General features: G+C 41.4%; 1 protein-coding gene across 3 annotated transcripts in view; it reads left to right on the top strand.

Moving 5' to 3' along the window:
• HOMER2 (homer scaffold protein 2) overlaps positions 1-19,922 on the top strand; it is a 304,233-nt gene extending 284,311 nt beyond the window's left edge. For all 3 annotated transcript variants that reach the window (XM_040342588.1, XM_040342589.1, XM_040342590.1), the window contains one exon: positions 16,831-19,922. In XM_040342588.1, coding sequence (XP_040198522.1) covers positions 16,831-17,019 — 189 coding nt within the window. In that variant the 3' untranslated portion in view covers positions 17,020-19,922. The remainder of the gene's footprint in view (positions 1-16,830) is intronic.
• The last annotated feature ends 470 nt before the right edge of the window (positions 19,923-20,392 follow it).

The raw sequence follows: 20,392 nt of genomic DNA, 5'->3' as shown, positions 1-20,392 counted from the left end.
GTTGTTGGTAGATCTAAAGAAGATTATAAAATTGGATATAATTGTATAGTGGTACAAAACTGACAAGGGTTCTAATCCTTCTTCTCCCTTTCCAAAACTTGGAAAAAAAATTTGGCTGGATGTACACTTTAAACAAAGATCCAATTGGCAGGTACACATGGGAAAAGTTACAAAATTAATATTTGTGGCCCTTATTCTTGCTCATCGTGTCATAGATTAGCTGGTGTAAATCCAGAACAACAAAAGCTGAGCTCCCATGGACCCCAAGGAGATGTCAATCATTGCGTTCAGTGGTGAGGGCACAGACTCGGCTTGACTCTGTGACTTCCAATGATCTGAAAGCAGGATGGGTAATGATCATAACATGGGTGTGCACAGCCTATTGCATTAGGGTGTGCACAGCCTATTGCATTAGGGTGTGCACCCCAAATATATATATATGTGTATATATATGTGTGTATATATATATATATATAATCTCACAACTTCGGGTGGGTTACTTCCCTCTCTTGGCTTCAGTAAAGTGAAGGGCTGTCAAGGTGGGCTCCCAATCTTCCACCAAATTCAATAGAAACGAAGGGACAAGCACTCCAGTTGAAAACGCTTTTTACTCACTTCTTGATGAAAAGACCGCAAACGGAAAAACAGTACAGTTGCGAGCATCCCTGCTCTTTGTCAGGCTGGTAGGCTTTGTGTAAAGTTCAAGCAAAAAATTAATTTCTCTTTATCCAAACACCTGAGGGTGTAACCCCACAGGTGAGTCCCATCCCTCCAGATCAGGAACAATCCGACTGGTCAGTTTGGGCTTAAATTAACCCTTTACAGGTTCAGGGAGTGTTCCCATCCTCTGTAAAAAAATGCAATAACATCGCACAAAGTGTATCAAGAAAATACTGTAAGAGATCGAGTACAACCATAATTGCATGAAAAACAAAAAAATTATACATTAAACCATAACAAAGAAATTCTTCTTATTAAGCATAATTCTTGTCTCTACGACTAGAGTATCGAACATCTCCCATCCACTGAGTTTGTTCATCATCTATAAAGAAAGACACAAAAGGGAATATTTAAATCATCACTTATAAAAATAAATATAAATCATAATCCCTATTCATTTCCTCGGGATGGAGGGAATGTAACCTGTGAATCCACCAGACCTCTCTCTGTTTCAGCTTTAGTATCCTGTCACCCCCTCTTCTGTCTCATGGAATTTCCTCCAGCACCATAAATCAGAAGTCTGAGTCCCGGTGCCCCTTTTCCAGAAAATGCCTGGAAACTGGTAAACCTGGCTGCTTGTGTCTTGTCCTGTCTTTTATTTTTTGGGTAGTTTCCCCAACATACATTAAGTTGCATGGGCAGGTTCCAGGAGTCGGCATAGGATTTAAGGTCTACCCATTACCTGCCGATCAGTACAGGCACCTGTACCAGTTGCCAACCCCCCAGATTAGGGTGTGCCCTGGCACAACTCCTGCGCACACCTATGGTAATGATCATTTATTTTGCTTGTCTAGTCTTAAATCGGCTTATTCGAATATACAGTAAAACCTTGGATTGCGAGCATAATTTGTTCCAGAAACATGCTTGTAATCCAAAACACTTGTATATCCAAGCATTTTTTTTTACAGAGTATAATAGAGAAGAGAGGCACCTCTAAGTGTAGCAATAAGTTGCTAAATGTTGTACCTTCAATACATGTAACTAGGGTTGTCCCGATACCGATACTTCACCGATACCTGGGATGGGAGAGAGAGGCGAGAACAACAGGAAGTCAGCGGGCACGCAGGGGAAATCACTCACTGTAATGGGATGGCAGCGGTGTGCACTCCTCCTGCACCCACCATATTCTCTTCCCCGCCCGACAGATGCCTTCTAGTGCTGCCCCGTCGTGACCCCCATTAGCTCACAGCCCACCTTATATAAATGCCCCCCCTTATCAGTGCTGCCTGTGTCCATCATTGCTGCCTATCTGTGCCACACATCAGTGCAGCCCTATAAGTGCCACTTCATCTGTGCCCATCATTGCCGCCTGTCAGTGCCAGCCATCAGTGCATGCCACCTGTCAGTGCCAGCCATCAGTGCGTGCCACCTGTCAGTGCCAACCATCAGTGTGTGCCATCCATCAGTGCCAGCTATCTGTGCCATCTTTCAGTGTGTGCCACCTATCAGTGCTCATCAGTGCTGCATAATCAGTGCCCATCTATCAGTGCCACTGCCAGCCATCAGTCTGTGCTACCTTTTAGTGCCCATCAGCCAGTGCCATCTATCAGTGCGTCACATGACATTAACCACTTAAGCCCTGGACCTTTAGGCAGCTAAATGCCCAGGCCAGGTTTTGCGATTCGGCACTGCGTTGCTTTAACAGACAATTGCGCGTTCGTGCGACGTGGCTCCCAAACAAAATTGGCGTCCTTTTTTCCCCACAAATAGAGCTTTCTTTTGGTGGTATTTGATCACCTCTGCGGTTTTTATTTTTTGCGCTATAAACAAAAATAGAGCGACAATTTTGAAAAAAAATGCAATATTTTTTACTTTTTGCTATAATAAATATCCCCCAAGTTTAGGCCGATACGTATTCTTCTACCTATTTTTGGTAAAAAAAATTGCAATAAGCGTTTATCGATTTGGTTTGCACAAAATTTATCGCGTTTACAAAATAGGGGATAGTTTTATTGCATTTTTAGAAAAAAAAATGTTTTTACTACTATTGGCGGCGATCAGCGTTTTTTTTTTCGTGACTGCGACATTATGGCGGACACTTCGGACAATTTTGACACATTTTTGGGATCATTGTCATTTTCACAGCAAAAAATGCATTTAAATTGCATTGTTTATTGTGAAAATGACAGTTGCAGTTTGGGAGTTAACCACAGGGGGCGCTGTAGGAGTTAGGGTTCACCTAGTGTGTGTTTACAACTATAGGGGGGTGTGGCTGTAGGACTGACGTCATCGATCGAGTCTCCCTTACAAAAAGGATCACTCGATCGATGCAGCCGCCACAGTGAAGCACGGGGAAGCCGTGTTTACATACGGCTCTCCCCGTTCTTCAGCTCCGGGGAGCGATCGCGACAGAGCGGCTATAAACGAATAGCCGCGCCGTCGTCCCGGATCGCTCCCCGAGGGAATCCGCCCGCCGCACGCAGCGGAAGGGGTCCCGATCGGACCCCCCACCGGCTAGAAGGCAGGGACGTATATATACGCCCATCTGCCTGTCCGTGCCATTTTGCGGACGTAAATAGTCGTGCGGCGGGCGTTAAGGGGTTAAACAAGTATCGGTATTCGGTATCGTCGAGTACTTGAAAAAAAAGTATCAGTGCTTGTACTCGGTCTTAAAAAAAGTGGTATCGGGACAACCCTACATGTAACCATATTGCTACACTTGGAGGCTCCGCTTTTCTTTTTTATACTCAGTTGACATGACGTGACGCTACTCCTATATCAAGACATCGCTTGTATATCAAGGCAAAATGTATTAAAACATTTTGCTTGTCTTGCAAAACGCTCTCAAACCAAGTCACTCTCAAACCAAGGTTTTACTGTAATCGGCTTTCCTAGCTTTAGAAACTGAAAGAAATGATGGAGGATGATATTTAGCACGGCCATTCCAAATTCTGGAAAGATTTGTTTGGATGGGAGTTATTCTCTGACTTCATAGCTCATACAGTACAACGTATCTCCGGCTATATATACATATTTGTAAATGATATTAATAGCAGTTCCCTTATACTGGGCCTTTTAAAAACCTGCCAAATTGTGTTAAATGAAACTTAGAAGTGACCTTAACCAAACAGCGGAATGTAAATGTTCCATCTGTTAAAGAAACTGGGGAAACATAAGGTTAGATTATAATTAGACCATTATTTACATGATGGCTCGCAGGAGGGCATGACGTCTTGGTGACCCAGACATGTTACAGTAGAGCTGAAGAACAATTTTTTTTTAGCTCTAGGGTGATCTGAACTCTCCTGGAGTTTAAAAGGTTTTTATGGATACCAGATGTCTTGTGGCTGTATTTGTGATAGTCTTTAAGTCTTCACCTCATTTAGTAGACCCGGAGCACAATAACCTTTCTGTTAGATATTTAAGTTATTTTTTCCTTTTTATTAATTCCAGGTACTTGTATAGCACCGCCAATTTACGCAGCACTTTAGACTACTTTCACGATGGGGCGGGGGGGGGCATTAGCGGTAAAGTGTCACTAGTCTTAAGCCCCTTTCACACTGGAGCATAGGCAGTAAAGCGCTGCTGTTTTTAGCGGCACTTTACAGTCAATTTAGTGGCGCTATTCGGTCGCTAGCGGGGCGGTTTTACCCCCGCTAGCGGCCGAGAAAGACATAAAAACCACTGCAAAGCGCCTCCGGCTCTAATTATATGCTTCTTAAAAAAAAATATTGGAATACATGCGTCCGGCGCCATGCATGTAGATTAGGGGCCGGATACATGGGTTAGGGTTAGTGCCCCTAATGAACGGCCCACCATTGCTCATCTCATTGGTTGGCTGAGGCATTTTGTAAACAATGGCCCAGATTCAAGAAGCAATTGCACCCGTGTAACCATGAGTTACACGGCGCAATTGCTTACTTGCTCCGGTGTAACGAGTGCTCCTGATTCAGGAACCTCGTTACACCGGCTGCAGCCTAAAATCTGCGCGGCATAAGGCTCTTATGCCTCGCAGATTTTAGGCTGCATTCTTGCGGGGGCCGCTAGGGGGCGCTCCCATTGTGTATCAGCGTGTAGTATGCAAATTGCATACTACCACTGATTCACAAGCTTGCGCGGGCCCCGTGCAAGCCAAGTACGGAGTTTCCGTACGGCAACTTTAGCGCAAGGCTGCCCTTTCTAATAGCAGGGGCAGCCAATGCTAAAGTATAGCCGGCCTTCCCGCGCTGTGAAATTTGAATTTCACGGCGTTTGCGTAAGTGCTTTGTGAATGGCGCTGGACGCCATTCACGTTCACTTTGAAGCAAATGATGTCCTTGCAACGTCATTTGCCGCAATGCACGTCTGGAAAGTTCCCCGACGAAGCATGCGCTGTACGCTCGGCGCGGGAGCGCGCCTAATTTAAATGATTCCCGCCCCCGGCGGGATCATTTAACTTGCGCGCGCTTATGCCGGGCAAATATGCTACTGCTCCGTGAATCGAGGGCAGCGCAAAATATTTGCGGGGGCGCAGGGCAAAATCGTTGCCCTGCTCCCCCGCAAATATAGCGCAAGCTATGCTGAATCTGGGCCACTGTCTGATAAAAGAGCCAGACACACTGAGGATTGGCTGGGAGTAGAACACATCAGTTTTTAGCAAAAAAAAACAAAAAAAATGTTGTCCCGCGGACTTCCTTCAGGAGTAAAGAATTGTGATCAGCGCTTACATAAAACAAAGTGTAGCCAAATCATATATAATATAATCATATATAACAGTGCAAACCTGTCATGGAATGAATGCTGTGCTTAAATGATTGGCTGCAGCAGCTGGTCACCCTGGGGTGATAAACCAATCAACTGTCAGACCAAATACACCAGGCAGTGATCTCTAACTAAAAAACACAGTGAATAAATAATTAGGAAAAAGAAGGGAATAGTCAATATAAATAAGTGGCTACAAAAGTCACTGAGCTAGTGTGGTAACACTCATGAATGAAGATGGGAGATGAGTCTTCTACATCTGGTGTATGCATCCAACAGCAATCTCACAATGCCCTTACCTTCAATAAGTAGAAAAATAGCATGAAGGGCAGATGCTGTCTTCTCCTGTGGATTCACCGTCACCAGTCCCCTGTTCCTCCAAAGCTCCCTTCAGGAGTTAGCACTGCCTTTGTCACCTCCCACAAATGGGAACAACTGTTCAAGATGATCATTGGATAATGCAAAAAATAACAGATTACCAAGTATGCATGCATACACCATTTTTAAAGTAGGACTGAAGGAAAACGTTTTTATTTCATTTTGGATAAAGTAAAGGAGGGTTAGAACCCCTGTCAAGTGTTTTTTTTTTTTGCCATTGGAGGATTTTTCTTCACTTCCCATAACCACAACAGGAAGGGAGTGGAAATCCCTTTAAACTCAGGATTTTCTTTCACGTTTGTTAAAGAGGAGGTCCAGCCTGGGTGAAAAAATACAAATAGTGTAGCTGCTGATTTTTAATATTAGGGCACTTGCCTGTCCAGGAAGCTCTCGGGTGCTGCCGCTGCCATTCTTGGTAAGGGTACCCAGCAGTGAAGCCCTCCGGCTTCACTGGTCATTGATCAACACGTTTTTGTTGGGGAAATAAACAAATCTGTCAGTTTCTATGCATTGCAAGGGTTTTAGAAAAACGTAATTCACAATATCTACCTCCTGCTCTGTGTCCATACAACTGCTTGGATTACATGTTCTACTTCCTGAGTGGGAGGGGCTACCTGTTATAGTCACATGATCAGTCCCAATATTGGAAAGCGCTAAGATAATGGTGTGTGCAGAAAAGGCAATCTGGGAGCATTCTGTATACAAAGAGGTATATTTATACATAATTTTCTGAGCTATGTGTCTTGTGAAACTGCCTGTATGTTCTGTGTAAATGGGGGCAAAGACGAATGATGTTTCTCTTTATATATATTTTTCATTTAAACCTAATAGAATCAGTCAGAAAAAGATTGAATTATGGCTGCTAAATGGAGCTGCCGATCTTAGGGAAAGAAAAAACTTTTTTACTATGATCAGCTCCATCTATTGACCATAATGCAGTATTTTCCTGTTTCAGTCTATTATGTATGAATGAAGAACATTTTAACCTGAAGAGAAAATAGCCTAATGCCCCGTACACGTGTACCGGTTTTCCCGGCAGACTTTTTTAAGTCGAGAACCGGCTCTGCAGCTTTTTCCCCTACACACGGCCGGTTTTCCTGGCAGGAAAACTGCCATGAGAGCTTTGGCTGGGAAACCCGGCTGTGTTTATGCTCCATCGTAGTGTTTCCCATAAGAAAACTGCCAGGAAAAAGACCGCCGGGAATTGCGTCAGGAAAAAAGAGAACATGTTCACATTTATTCCCACCGGGATTCCCGGTGGTTTTCCTGTCAGGAAAACTGCCATAGAGCATACAGATGGCCAGTTTTCCCAGCCAAAAGCTGTTATGGTTTCCCGACGGGAAAACTGGTCGTGGGTACAAGGCATAACATTTTGGTTTTGCTCCTCATTCACACAGAATGAATGTACAATGTGTCATTTTACAGGACAAACAGCTGGGCTTAAAGGGGTGGTTCACCCTAAAAACGACTTTTTCTTATTCCACTGCCCCCCCCACATTACAATACGATTAAGGCTCTTATTATTTTTTTCATGCTGTACATACCTTAGTACAGCATATTCACCCGTGCATCCGGGTTGCGAGTCCCGCGGGAGTGGGCGTTCCTCACATGCTGGTGATTGACGTTTTGCCCAAAAACGAGCTCTCCCCCCGTCGCATATAGCCGCGTCACGGTTGGCGAAAGGAGCCAAACGGCGAGTCGGCGCTATACTGCGCATGCGCATCGCCGTTCGGCTCCTTTCGCCAATCGTGACGCAGCTTATGCGACGGGGGGAGCTCGTTTTTGGGCAAAACGTCAATCACCAGCATGTGAGGAACGCCCACTCCCGCGGGACTCGCAACCCGGATGCACGGGTGAAGATGCTGTACTAAGGTATGTACAGCATGAAAAAAATAATAAGAGCCTTAATCGTATTGTAATGTGGGGGGGCAGTGGAATAAGAAAAAGTCGTTTTTAGGGTGAACCACCCCTTTCAATACAAGTCTGCACTTGTGCAGAATGCCCCTATTGTCCTAGTTTTGTGTGTGTGTGTGTGTGTGTGTGTGTGTGTGTGTATGTGTGTGTGTGTATATATATATATATGTGTGTGTGTGTGTGTGTGTGTGTGTGTGTGTGTGTGTGTGTGTATATATGTGTGTGTGTGTGTATAATATATAAAAATAAATTATCCTATATAGATAGATATCTATAGATATATCTATATCTCTAGCTAATCTATATGTCGAGAGAGAGCGATTACTATAGATTATAATAAGTATTTTTTCAATTCTAAATTTCAAAATGACTTTTTTTAGCAATTAAATCTGTTCATTTACTTGAACATTGCAAAAAGCAGTGAGCACCATGTAACAAATAAAGCAATACAACTGAACTTGGTGGCTTAGTATAAATTGTAAGCCGGTTAGTCAACTTTGAAATACAGAAAATTTGTGATATTATATGTATAATCTTCTTCAAGTGTAATCCGATCGTGTAGTAAAACAAGCAGACCTCTTGCTGCAATGTAATATAGTGATCGCAGTATATGTCAGGCACACAGTAGCTGTTATAACAACAAATTAATTGGACTACGGCACAATTCCAAATAGCACCAGACAATTACCAGGTTGTACCGTGTCACACTCCTTTGGACAGATTCTCTATTATAATCAAAGGCTGAAAGTAATTAATGCTTAGACATTCTTTTCAGTCCAGAACACAGAAGACAGACCAATTGAACCTGAAGAGGATTGTAGACTGAAAACAGACCTTCCTTTAACTCTGTACATAATTGCCAACAAACCTGTGCCCTATGTTACCCACACTGCTCAAATAGCAGTTGGCCTGAATGGTCATGACAACACCGCTGTGCTCCATGAATGTGTTGCCGAGCTACCGGGGAAAAAAAAGTATACATTGCGTTAAATTGTTGCTACCAATTTAACGCAATGTATACTTTTTTTTCTACCACTTTAAATTGTACCTACAGGCAAGCTTACTCTAATGGCGTGTACACACAACCGTTTTTCGGGTTCTAAAAAATGACATTTTTAAGGGTCTAGAAAAACATTTTTTTTTTTCAACCCGATCATTAAAACGGCCTTGCCTACACACGATCGTGAAAAAAAAAAATGCTCTAGCAGGGTGACATACAACACGTACAACGGCACTATAAAGGGGAAGTTCCATGCGGATGGCGCCACCCTTTAGGCTGCTTTAGCTGATTTTGTGTTAGTAAAACACGATTTGCGCTTTTCAGTTTGTTACAGCGTGATGAATGTGCTTACTCCATTACGAACGGTAGTTTTTCCAGAACGAGCGCTCCCATCTCATAACTTGCTTCTGAGCATGCGCGGGTTTTTCACATCATTAAAGCCCACACACAACCGTTTTTTACAACCTTAAAAACGACAACGTTAAAAATGTTGTGAAAAAATAGAGCAAGTCCAAAAAAAATTTGCCCATTTTTTTAGATCGTGAAAAATTCTCTGGAGCCCACACACAATCGTTTTTAATGACATTTAAAAAAAAAAAATTTTTTAGAACCCGAAGAACGGTCGTGTGTACACGGCATAAGGCTTACATGTAAGTATAATAAATATCTCCTAAACATTCACTGTTAGGGAGATCAGCAATAGCCAATGATGTCACCTGGTACATGTGCATTGACGCCTTGCGGAAAGTTCAGGGCACACAAAGAGGCAGTGGAATACAAAGTGCTGTGCCATGAATCCTGAGGGAAGACAAAGTGAAGATAGAGCAGTAAAAGGGAAGTCTGCCATAATGTGCTAGTATGGGGTGCATACAAACACATTATGGCATTAACCTGCAGGGTGTTTGATTTATTTTATTTTATTTTTTTAAGACTTTTCTGCCACTTTAAAGGATAAGTTCACTTTTTCACAAAAAAAATTATAAGACCTGTTTCACACTGAGCCGCCTATAGCGCCGGTGGTAAAACTCAATTTTACTGCCGACGCTATGGGTGGATTTGCGTTGCATTTCGGCCGCTAGCGGGCGGTTTTACCCCAGCTAGCGGCTGAGAGAGGGTTAAAACCGCCCGCAATGTGCTGTTGATGCAGCGCATTGCTGGTGGTATAGCCGCGCTATCCCATTGTTTTCCATGGGCAGCAGCGGTGGAGGAGCGGTATACACACCGCTCCTTCACATCGCTCCTTCACAGCTCCAAAGATGTGGCTCGCAGGACTTTTTTACCAGCCTGCTAGCGCACCGCTCCAGTGTAAAAGCCCTCTGGCTTTCACACTGGAAACAATGGAGCAGCTGTTTGAGGGAGGATTGCAGGCACTATTTTTAACGCTATAGCGCCTGCAATACGCCCTCAATGTGAAAGGGGTCTAAATGCATGTTTTTTTGCAGGTAAAAAAATTTGCATTTATTATTTTTTGTTGCAGGAGCCTGTAAAGCATTGCACGAGCTGCCATGCAGGTTGTTGTCAAGTAGTAGATGGTTACATTCAACTAGACTTTTTCTATGATGTTAAAGATATTTTATAACTTACTGAGCCACTTCAGTTCTAATGAGTTTCCGGAAGATACCCCAGCATCACCATTGAATTTGTAGATGTTGTTTGTCCAAGAACAGAACTGGTGGTGTGAGTTGTAGAACCAGCCTTTTCTAGTTGTATAATTCCATTGTTGTTGTCAGGAAGTCTGTATTGGTTCCTGAACTTTACATGTTACATGGCTAAAAATTGAATTGTTGTCAAATGGTCAGAGTAGAAATGTTAAAGCATTATATGTGGAAGGTGAATGGTATTGAAGCTCTTCACACTTGTTCAGAGATGCTTGCTCCATTTTTATATAGATGGCCACTTTCTTCTCTATTATGGACCAGTTGTCCTCACTGTGCATAATGTGCACCTCACCGTCTTGGAAAAAAGGCCCATTTTCCTTAAGGTGTAGGAAGACTGCTGAGTCTTGATCTGTAGAATTGTGCCTCCTATGTTAGGCCATTTATTGAGCGTTTGTTCTCCCCAATATAAAGGTTTTGGCATTCCTCGCTACACTACACTGCATATACCAAGTTACTTTGCTTGTGTTTGGGTGTGGAGTCCTTAGGATGTACAAGCTTCTGTCTGTGTGTGGCTAGGCTTGAAGAACATAAGAATGTGATGTTTGTTAAAGATCCTGCTGAGTTTTTCCAACATTCCAGCTATGTACTGTATTACTCCATCTGTTCTTGGACAATGAACATCTACAAATTACATAGTGATTGGATTAAAGTAGAATTTCAGCTTAACCCTAACTATTAAAAGTGTCCCCTCCCTCCCTCCTCACACCTATGCTAACCTGTGTAAATAAAAAAAATGTATAAACTTACCCATTTTCAGCCTGCTCCAGTCTGGTCATGTGATCCGGCTATCCCTGTGCCAGTGCAGCTGCAGGGGAGAGGAGGGAGTGCTTACAAGGCATGGGCCATTGAAGGTGATGTCACCACTCCAGGCTTTGCTAGTTGGAGCATTCTCTCCTCTGTAGCCGGTTGCTGGCTGACACAAGGGAGGACCAGACCAGAACAGGCTGAGAATAGGTAAGGAGGGGAATTTTTGAAAGTAGTTAAGTCTTATCCCAGAATTCTACTTTAAGGTTTTTTCAGGTGTCAACATAGATGCTGAGAGCCCTGGTATTTACAGATTCAGTATGGTAACCTTGGAACTCGTCTAAAGAGGAAGAGGTAGGGCGTAGTTGGACTGGAGATGTGGCTTATTTTATGCCACTACTGTTAGATAAATTCTACCGCTCAGGGATGTGAAATAATACCCAACTCACCTACAGTGAACAACAACCTAACATCAACTATGCATGTTCTGTATTGTTGGAAATAGATGATTTTAATTATTTATTTACTTTGTTTGATATTACGCTTGGTTTTGACACTCGGCTGTAAAATACAGAAACATTTTTCGTCATTAAATATTAAGACTCATTTGTGCTAAATATAATTTTGCTTTCACGTTGTTCTAGCATGGGATTTATTGGGTCTAATTGCTGCCATACTGGAACACTGACTGATTACGTCAGGTAGCGGAGAATCTGCTAGAACAATATTTGTTTATTACATAAAATTGCGGCGATATAGTTTACAGCTTGGCAAAGAACGATCTCCTAATTGTACTTCTGGTAATAAGCTGGCACAAGATGAGTTGCTGATGTGTGCGCAGAAATCAGAATCTCAGGAGATTGGCTCCCCAATGACACTCTTTCAGGGGATTGTCATGCCGCACAAATTACACTCTCTATTTCTCAGTCGGTTTACATGTAAATGCCAAGGGCTTCAACCAAACATAATACGGGAGGCAGCCTGGGGCACAGTATGGTGACAAAAGCTAATCACACACAATGTCAGGTTTGACTTTCTCTAAAAAGTATTAACTAGAGATGTCAAAAATGTATACAGGGTCCATGAAAGGTTCCCTGAGTCCCAGTGGTTTCTCTCTCTGTTTGCATGACTTGGCGCCCTTAACAGTATTTATTTGCCATAAACATCCATTGCGCTATGCAGTAGTTACTTTTTCCTTCCACTCAGGCTTCCAGTAGGATACTTCTCATTTGGTAAGGCTAGTTTTTTTTTTTTTTTTAAAGCACATACACTGGGGACATTATTTAATAAATCAAAGGGGATTGTAGGAATATCATTGAGTGGCTTAACAACTACTTTAATAGCATTGCTGCAACCTCTGTGCTAGTGGCCAAACTTCTGATTAGAGCTTGTTTAATAGGAGGCGTCCTCACACAAGGTAGATTTTCAATTCTCCCATTTCACATGGGGTCATATGGTAACTCTATATAGCTCTGGTCAAAGTGTGTTTAAAAAAAAATGCAAAAAAATATAATAAATAGACAAAAAACATGTTTTTCTTTCGTACTGTCACCAGTCTGTGTCCTGATCACCGCCACACCCATTGTATGATGACGCTGTACTGAGCTGGTAACCGTATGTAAAAAATTCATGACAAAAAATTACATCTTCAAAAAACTCGCCATGCCTCTTGCTAAATACCTACATCCCTAAAAGGGGTCATTTGGGTATCTATCTTTGTTTTTGTTTTTTTGTTTGTTTTTTACGAAAGGCAAATCTACTTTGCGCTACAAGTGCAAACTACCAGTGCAAAGTGCACTTGAAATTGCAATGAAAGTGCACTTGGAAGTGCAGTCGCTGTAAATCTGAGGGGTAGATCTGAAATAAGGGGAAGCTCTGCTGATTTTATTATGCAATCATGTGCAAGCTACAATGCTGTTTTTTTTTTTCCTTGCATGTCCCCATCGGAGCTACAGCGACTGCACTTCCAAGTGTACTTTCAGTGCAATTTCAAGTGCACTTTGCACTTGTAGTGCAAAGTAGATTTGCCTTTAGTAAATAACCCCTATTGTGTATGCTCCGATCTGTGTAGATGCCTTTGTAGTTCTGATGCTGATATTTAATATTTGTTACTAGCATACTTGAGTCATTGTATCTTGCTTTACCCATACCTTGGTTTGTATAATGCAACTTTTGGTTAAATAAAGGAATTACAAAAAAGGAATGCTACCACAATGTGCTATGGCACAAAATCTATCTATCTCTATCTCTATCTATCTCTATCTCTATCTATCTCTATCTATCTCTATCTATCTCTATCTATCTCTATCTATCTATCTCTATCTATCTCTATCTATCTCTATCTATCTCTATCTATCTCTATCTATCTCTATCTATCTATATCTATCTATATCTATCTATATCTATCTATCTCTATCTATCTCTATCTATCTATCTATCTATCTATCTATCTATCTATCTATCTATCTATCTATCTCTATCTATCTATATATCTATCTATCTATCTATCTATCTTATCTATCTATCTATCTATCTAATCTATCTAATCTATCTAATCTATCCATATCATAGTTTGTAGACTGTATAACTTTCCTGCAGACTAAATAATGTACACTGATTTGGGTTATTTTCACCAAAAAAAGGTAGCAGAATATATGTTGGCCTAAATTCATGAAGAAAGATTTATTTGCAAAATAGAAAAAAAAAAGTTTTTTTGTTTTTTTAACTTTTCGGTCTCTTTGTTTATTTATCAAAAAAAAAAAAAAACAGTGGTGATGAAATGCCACCAAAAGAAAGCTTGATTTGTGTGAACAAATTGATAAAAATCTAGTTTGGGTACAGTTATGCATGGTCACACAATTATCATGTAAAATGCGACAGCGCCGAAAGTTTAAAAAGGGGGTAAAAGTGCAAAGTATTGAAGTGGTTTTGCTTACACTATTCGGGGCTAGCCACTATCTGTTTCTGTTTTTTGTCGACTAACAGGGAGTTTGTTGGAATATGGCATCACTACTGATGTCCTTTTGTTTAGGAGTATACATTTTTCTACTATAGTGTGCCGCAATAACACAGGTTTTGTGCCATAGCACATTGTGGTAGCATTCCTTTTTTGTAATTCCTTTATTTAACCAAAAGTTGCATTATACAAACCAAGGTATGGGTAAAGCAAGATACAATGACTCAAGTATGCTAGTAACAAATATTAAATATCAGCATCAGAACTACAAAGGCATCTACACAGATCGGAGCATACACAATAGGGGTTATTTACTAAAGGCAAATCGACTTTGCACTACAAGTGCAAACTACCAGTGCAAAGTGCACTTGAAATTGCACTGAAAGTACACTTGTAAGTGCAGGCGCTGTAGATCCGAGGGGGACATGCAAGAGAAAAAAAAACAGCATTGTAGCTTGCACATGATTGCAAAATAAAATCAGCAGAGCTTCCCCTTATTTCAGATCTACCCCTCAGATTTTCAGCGACTGCACTTCCAAGTGCACTTTCAGTGTAATTTCAAGTGCACTTTGCACTGGTAGTTTGCACTTGTAGCGCAAAGTGGATTTGCCTTTCTTAAAAAAATAAAAAAAAAACAATGTGACAAGTTGCAAAGCATGCAGATACATTCTTAACTGAGAGGATATAGTGGCTGATATCTCCAAACTTCCCAGCCTATATTTAAAGCTCTAATGTAGTAATGCAATCCTGTGAGATTAAGCGGGAAGAATACCGGGGTCGGAAGCAGTCCCCGGCCAGCCAATATAACCCGATAATGGAGAGTAAAGATCTACAAAACATGGTCAGATACATATGAGCAGCAAGGAAACTACTAGGGAGGGGTTTCCAAGCTAAATGTGTACATACAGAAGGGGATGGGGAAGAATGGACGGAGAAAGAGAAAGGGAAGCACATACAAAGGAAAAAGACAAGGGGCCGGATTCAGAAAAGAGATACGCCGGCGTATCTCCTGATACGACGGCTGGACTCAGAGATACGATGGCGTATCTATGCGCCTGATACATAGAATCAGGTTACACATAGATCTCCCTAAGATCCGCCATGTGTAAGTGACTTACACCGTCGGATCTTAGGCTGCAATTCCAGGCCGGCCGCTAGGTGGCGCTTCCGTATTATTACGCAAGGAATATGCAAATGAGGAGTTACGCCCATTCAGAAACGAACGACCGCCCGGCGCTTTTTTTTTACGTCGTTTGCGTTCGGCTTTTTCCGGCGTATAGTTACCCCTGCTATATGAGGGGTAGCTAATGTTAAGTATGGCCGTCGTTCCCGCGTTGAGTTTTGAATTTTTTACATTGTTTGCGTAAGTCGTTCGCGAATACGGATGGATGTAATTTACGTTCACGTCGAAAGCATGACGAATTGCCAACGTCATTTGGAGCATGCAAACTGGGATTCAGTCGCGGCCGGTGCATGCGCAGTTCGTTCGGCGCGGGGACGTGTATCATTTAATTGATACACGCCCCCTACCCACCAAATTTGAATTCAGCCGAGCGATTTACGCTACGCCGCCGCAACTTTACAGGCAAGTGCTTTGTGAATAAAGCACTTGCCTGAAAAACTTGCGGTGGCGTAACGTAAATAAGATACGTTACGCCAGCAGAAAGATCCGCGGATCTTTCTGAATCTGGCCCAAGGACTTTGAGAGACAGAAGAACCAGAAAAACTTTTTTTCTCACCCAGAGCCCCGCATCAGTCCTGTAAATAGGTATCAGTGAATATAAAGTGTTGCCATGGTCTCCAGTTGCCACAAAATGACTCCTTTAGAGAACATGGAGAACATGTAGATGGTCGCCATAAGGTTTTAGAGAATTGGTGGCATTAATCTTTAATGGCGCATGGCTTTTTCTTTTTTTTGGGTGGGGGGGGGGGGTGTCTTCATCCATTGCCAGTAAGTTCATTTGAATGAGTTGTCTTGGCACAAAAAAAAAGCCCATACGTTAAACTGCAGCAGAAAGTGTGAACCCAGCCTTAGTCTGCTAGAGGGTTTCATCTTTGTTGAGGTAAGTGAATATAAGACGTTTTCTACATGTATGTTGGGTTTCTATTGCAATGTCTTCATTACAGAATTTAAAGTATAGCTAAAGGCAAACTTTTTTTTTTTGATAGAGCAGAGAGAGGTTAAAACACCTGTCTGGTTTTTATTGCTGTCTGTGCCCCCGTTAAGGAGATTCATGCTCTATATTTTTTCTGTTTACCATTATCATTGAAAGTAAAAGAAAATCCCACATTTTGTGTTGTCTCCAGAAAAGTAATTGAGGGAAAATATTCCAATGGAGACAGATTATGGTGACCTGGGGGTCCCCAAGGAATTCCCTTAATTTGCAGGGATTTCCTCTCACTTCCTGTTTGGCTATGGAACAGGAAGTGAACGAAAATCTCTGCAATGGGACACAGATGACAACAAAAACCGACAGGGGTTATAACCCTCCCTTACTCCATACATTTTGCCTATAGTTCTACTTTAAGTGGAAGTAAGTGTATTCTTCCCAGTGGGCACAATGCAGTGACAAGGATATTGACATTCCACATTGAACCCCAAAAAAAAAGGCTGGAGGCTTAATTTAAAATGGAGTATTACGAAGTAACATTAATGTGGACACTGGATGGCTTGGCAAAAATCTTCTTCTCGTTATCAAGTAGGCTATTGCATGTTCTAGCACTGCTTTTGTGCATATTGTGTTTTTTGATGTGAATTTTCTCATGTATTTATTTTGCAGGATGCCGAGCAGAGAAACCAAGAATTAGAAGATAAAGTGAGAGCACTAAGAAAAGAAGTGGAGGAAGGCAAGCACAGACAAGGCCACTTGAAACTGGAACTTAAACATTTCCTGAATATATTGGATGGAAAAATGGATGATTTGCACGAATTCCGTCAAGGACTTTCCAAGTTAGAAATGGATAGCTAGAGTGTGGTGATTTATTTTTTTTTTTTTTTTTTTTTTTATACACTAGACCCTTACAGTGCAAACAAAGGCCAAGGGGCTGCTGTGCTTTTTTTTTATTTATTTATTTTTTGCACCTTGAGTGCCAGTATCATTAACTTTAGTCTGTTTTTGGCAACCAGTAGTGGCCTAAACTTTCAAAGCCATTTTTTACGGTTTTTACAAAATCAGAGCCATTGAAATGATACCATGCATTATAAAAATTTGATAGTTTGACACTAAATCACCAAATGTGGGATTATGTATAACAATTGTTCATTTATTTGTTACAACAGAAAAATACCTTAAAAAAAAAAAAAAAATTGGATCACCGTGTGGCAAAAATAGTTGAATCTCTTGTCCTCCAGTCCCCCTTCTAGGTTGGAAATGCAATAAGTAAAAGCACATAAGAATGTTTATTGGTTGTACGGTTTGAAACGGTTCTCTGCAAGCCTTGCAATAATTCCTATGACACATTGGATTAGGCAGAGTCTGTGATGGATGTGATGCAATATCTTCACTAGTAAGGCATTGCTGTAGGATGACGGGGTCACTGGAACCTTATACCCTGCCACAGTTTAACTGCAAGAACAAATGGATCTTTAGAAGCTATAAATAAGAGTTATATATTTAGTACAATACAAAATATTTATTAAAGATACTGTATAGAATATAGTGGCAAAAAGACAAAGTAACATTCACTGCTGTGGTTGTTTGTGGAAAAGTTTTATTTCATGTTTTCATGCACAGGAATACTTTACTTACTATATAAAAGGGTAGTTTTCCTTTAAAAGAACTTCCATTGACTTTAGGATTTTAATTTTAGAAGAGGACACACAACTGGCATTTTTTTTTTTTTTTTTATGTACCTTGGATTCACAACTTGGCAGCCAATGTGCTTTAATTAACATGCAGAAATGAACAAAAACAGAACACAACCCTTTTTTGAGAAGCACGGAATGTGTGTTGTACAGTTTGGGTGTGATGCCTGCTACTTTCATTGATTTTAAATAATGGCACAACATATTATGCCATGAGTTACAGTAACACGTGATGCCATGCGTGTTTCAGCAACACACAAGTCTGAAGAAACCCAATAAAATTTGGGGACCCTAGTATGAGTTCTGGCCCCACAGTTGAGCAAGTTGGCTTTGTAGCTATTGCCACATTCTCCATATATTTCTATGGAAAATGTAACTGGCAGTATGTGACCACATTGCATCAATACGCAACATAAAGCAAACCAAGGTCACAACTGGAGGCTAGATCTCATTGTAAGAGTTTCTGTCTTTTGTTCCCAAAATGTTAAAAGCAGCAGACGTGATTTAATCCAATGTCATCAGGGTAAACCAGGGTTGTAAATTTTTAGTGGGCATGTCACTCATAGTCAACAAAGGAACGAGATGGTGGACTAAACCAGTAGTCTCCAAACTGTGGCAGATAGGCCGATTGTGGTCCTTTGCTTGCTTTTACCCAGCCCTTGGGGCACTGACTCCAACAAGGGGGCCCCCATTCTTTCTACTGAAGCCAATAGAGGAGAACGCCTCTCAATGACGCGAACAATGGGGCATTTTCCTTCCACTGACGCCAGTGATGGGACACTATTCCTCTCACTGACACCAACAATGGAGCATAATTTTCCCCACTAATATAAACAATTAAGCACTATTCCTCCCACTAATACCAATGATGGGACACTATTCCTTCATCCACTGACTACAGGCACTTGTACATGTAATTTTATTTACTGACGCTGAGACATTCTCTACTTTCCGGCCCCCCTAAAGTCTGAAGGACAGTAAATCTGCCCTTTTGTTTACAATGTTTGGAGACCCCTGTTCTAAACCATTGTTGCTGACATTAAAACATATTGAATAAAATGAATGCTATTACTGTGGCATTAGACATTCAGTCTAATCAGACCTCATCAGACATTATGATAGCGATTTCATTGCTTCCATGCAAATTTTATAGAATCATTGTTTGGACATGTCTGCTTCTGCCCTTTATTTATGAATATGTAGCAGAACATTTGTAAAGGCTGGGGAGCTGTTTTGCCTCCTGAACAGACAATGGTTAGAAGGTAGCCCAAGCGATATACTCTGCTATTTATGCGTTGGCGAAATCATTAGTGAATATTAGTTTTATAATGGATAAGTTGCACACATTTACTGCTGCCTTGATAGGCAGGCAACATGTACACTTAAAGGAAACCTGTAGGGAAAAAATGATGCCTGTCGATGCATAGTAAGCCATAAAGCACCTTCTCTTCCCTCTGCCCTGGGTCCATTACAAAAGCCCCCATAAATACTCTGTTCTTGATTTGGGCACATGTGGTACAGCCTCCCACCACATAATACTCTGCACCACTTCTAAAAAAAGTCCACATTTGCATAGAAATCATGGGATGTCAGAAATGAGTGCTTATAGTGCCTGCTATGCAATGGCAGGGTTCTTTTCTTTTTTCTTATCCGCCTACGGGACCATGTTGGTAGGGAATTCTCCTCAGGTAAGCAGACATTGCTCATTTTGCATGGGGCAGGTAAATGCACATTTTGTCTTTTGCGGATTGAGATTGTCGATTTGTCCTGGTAATATCGGTGGCATGATGGGTCACCACAAAATGCCTTATACATTAGAAACGCCAGTGTTAGACCTATACTTTCCCTTTTTATACTGTAATAAAGGGTGTATTGTTTGGTAAATGAATATTCAACAGTTGATGTGTGTAACAAGCCATGGCTGAGAACGTCTACATACACAGACCTCAAAGTTTCCAAGTCAATGTTCACAGGGCTGTTACTTTGAATATATGACAAATTCTGCCTCATGGTTCTCTAATGATGTTTCTCTTGTAATTAAAAATAAATTAAAATGTTTGACACAAACTGGGGTTTCTCTTACAATAGAAGTGCTGAAACAAACCATGGTTTGTTATTTTTTTATTTTTTATTTATGCATTTGAAATGAAACAAATTCATCAGGATAATAGGCTTATCTACAAAGAATGTGGTTAAAGCTGACCTGTTAGGCCGCATGCATACTGGGGGCCAGATCCACAACCAGCGGGCACAACTTAAATGTTCCGATTTAAGTTACACCGCCGCAAAATTTCGACCTAAGTGCCCGATCCACAAAGCACTTACCTAGAAATTTGCAGCGGTGTAACTTAAATCTGTCCGGCGCAAGGTGTGCCCAATCTAATGGGGCGAGTGCCATTTAAATTAGGCGCGCTCCCGCGCCGGACGTACTGCGCATGCTCCCGACGCTATTTTTCCGACGTGCTTTGCGTTACGTTGCGCCGAGTTTTGTGAATCGCGACGGGTAAAAAAGAGATGCGGCGGGAAAAAAAAAATTT

The sequence above is a fragment of the Rana temporaria genome, chromosome 3, assembly GCF_905171775.1.
Source record: "Rana temporaria chromosome 3, aRanTem1.1, whole genome shotgun sequence".
In the NCBI taxonomy this organism is placed as follows: domain Eukaryota; kingdom Metazoa; phylum Chordata; class Amphibia; order Anura; family Ranidae; genus Rana; species Rana temporaria.
The sequence above is the reverse complement of the archived record's forward strand: the minus strand, read 5'-3'. Positions and strand labels throughout refer to the sequence as shown.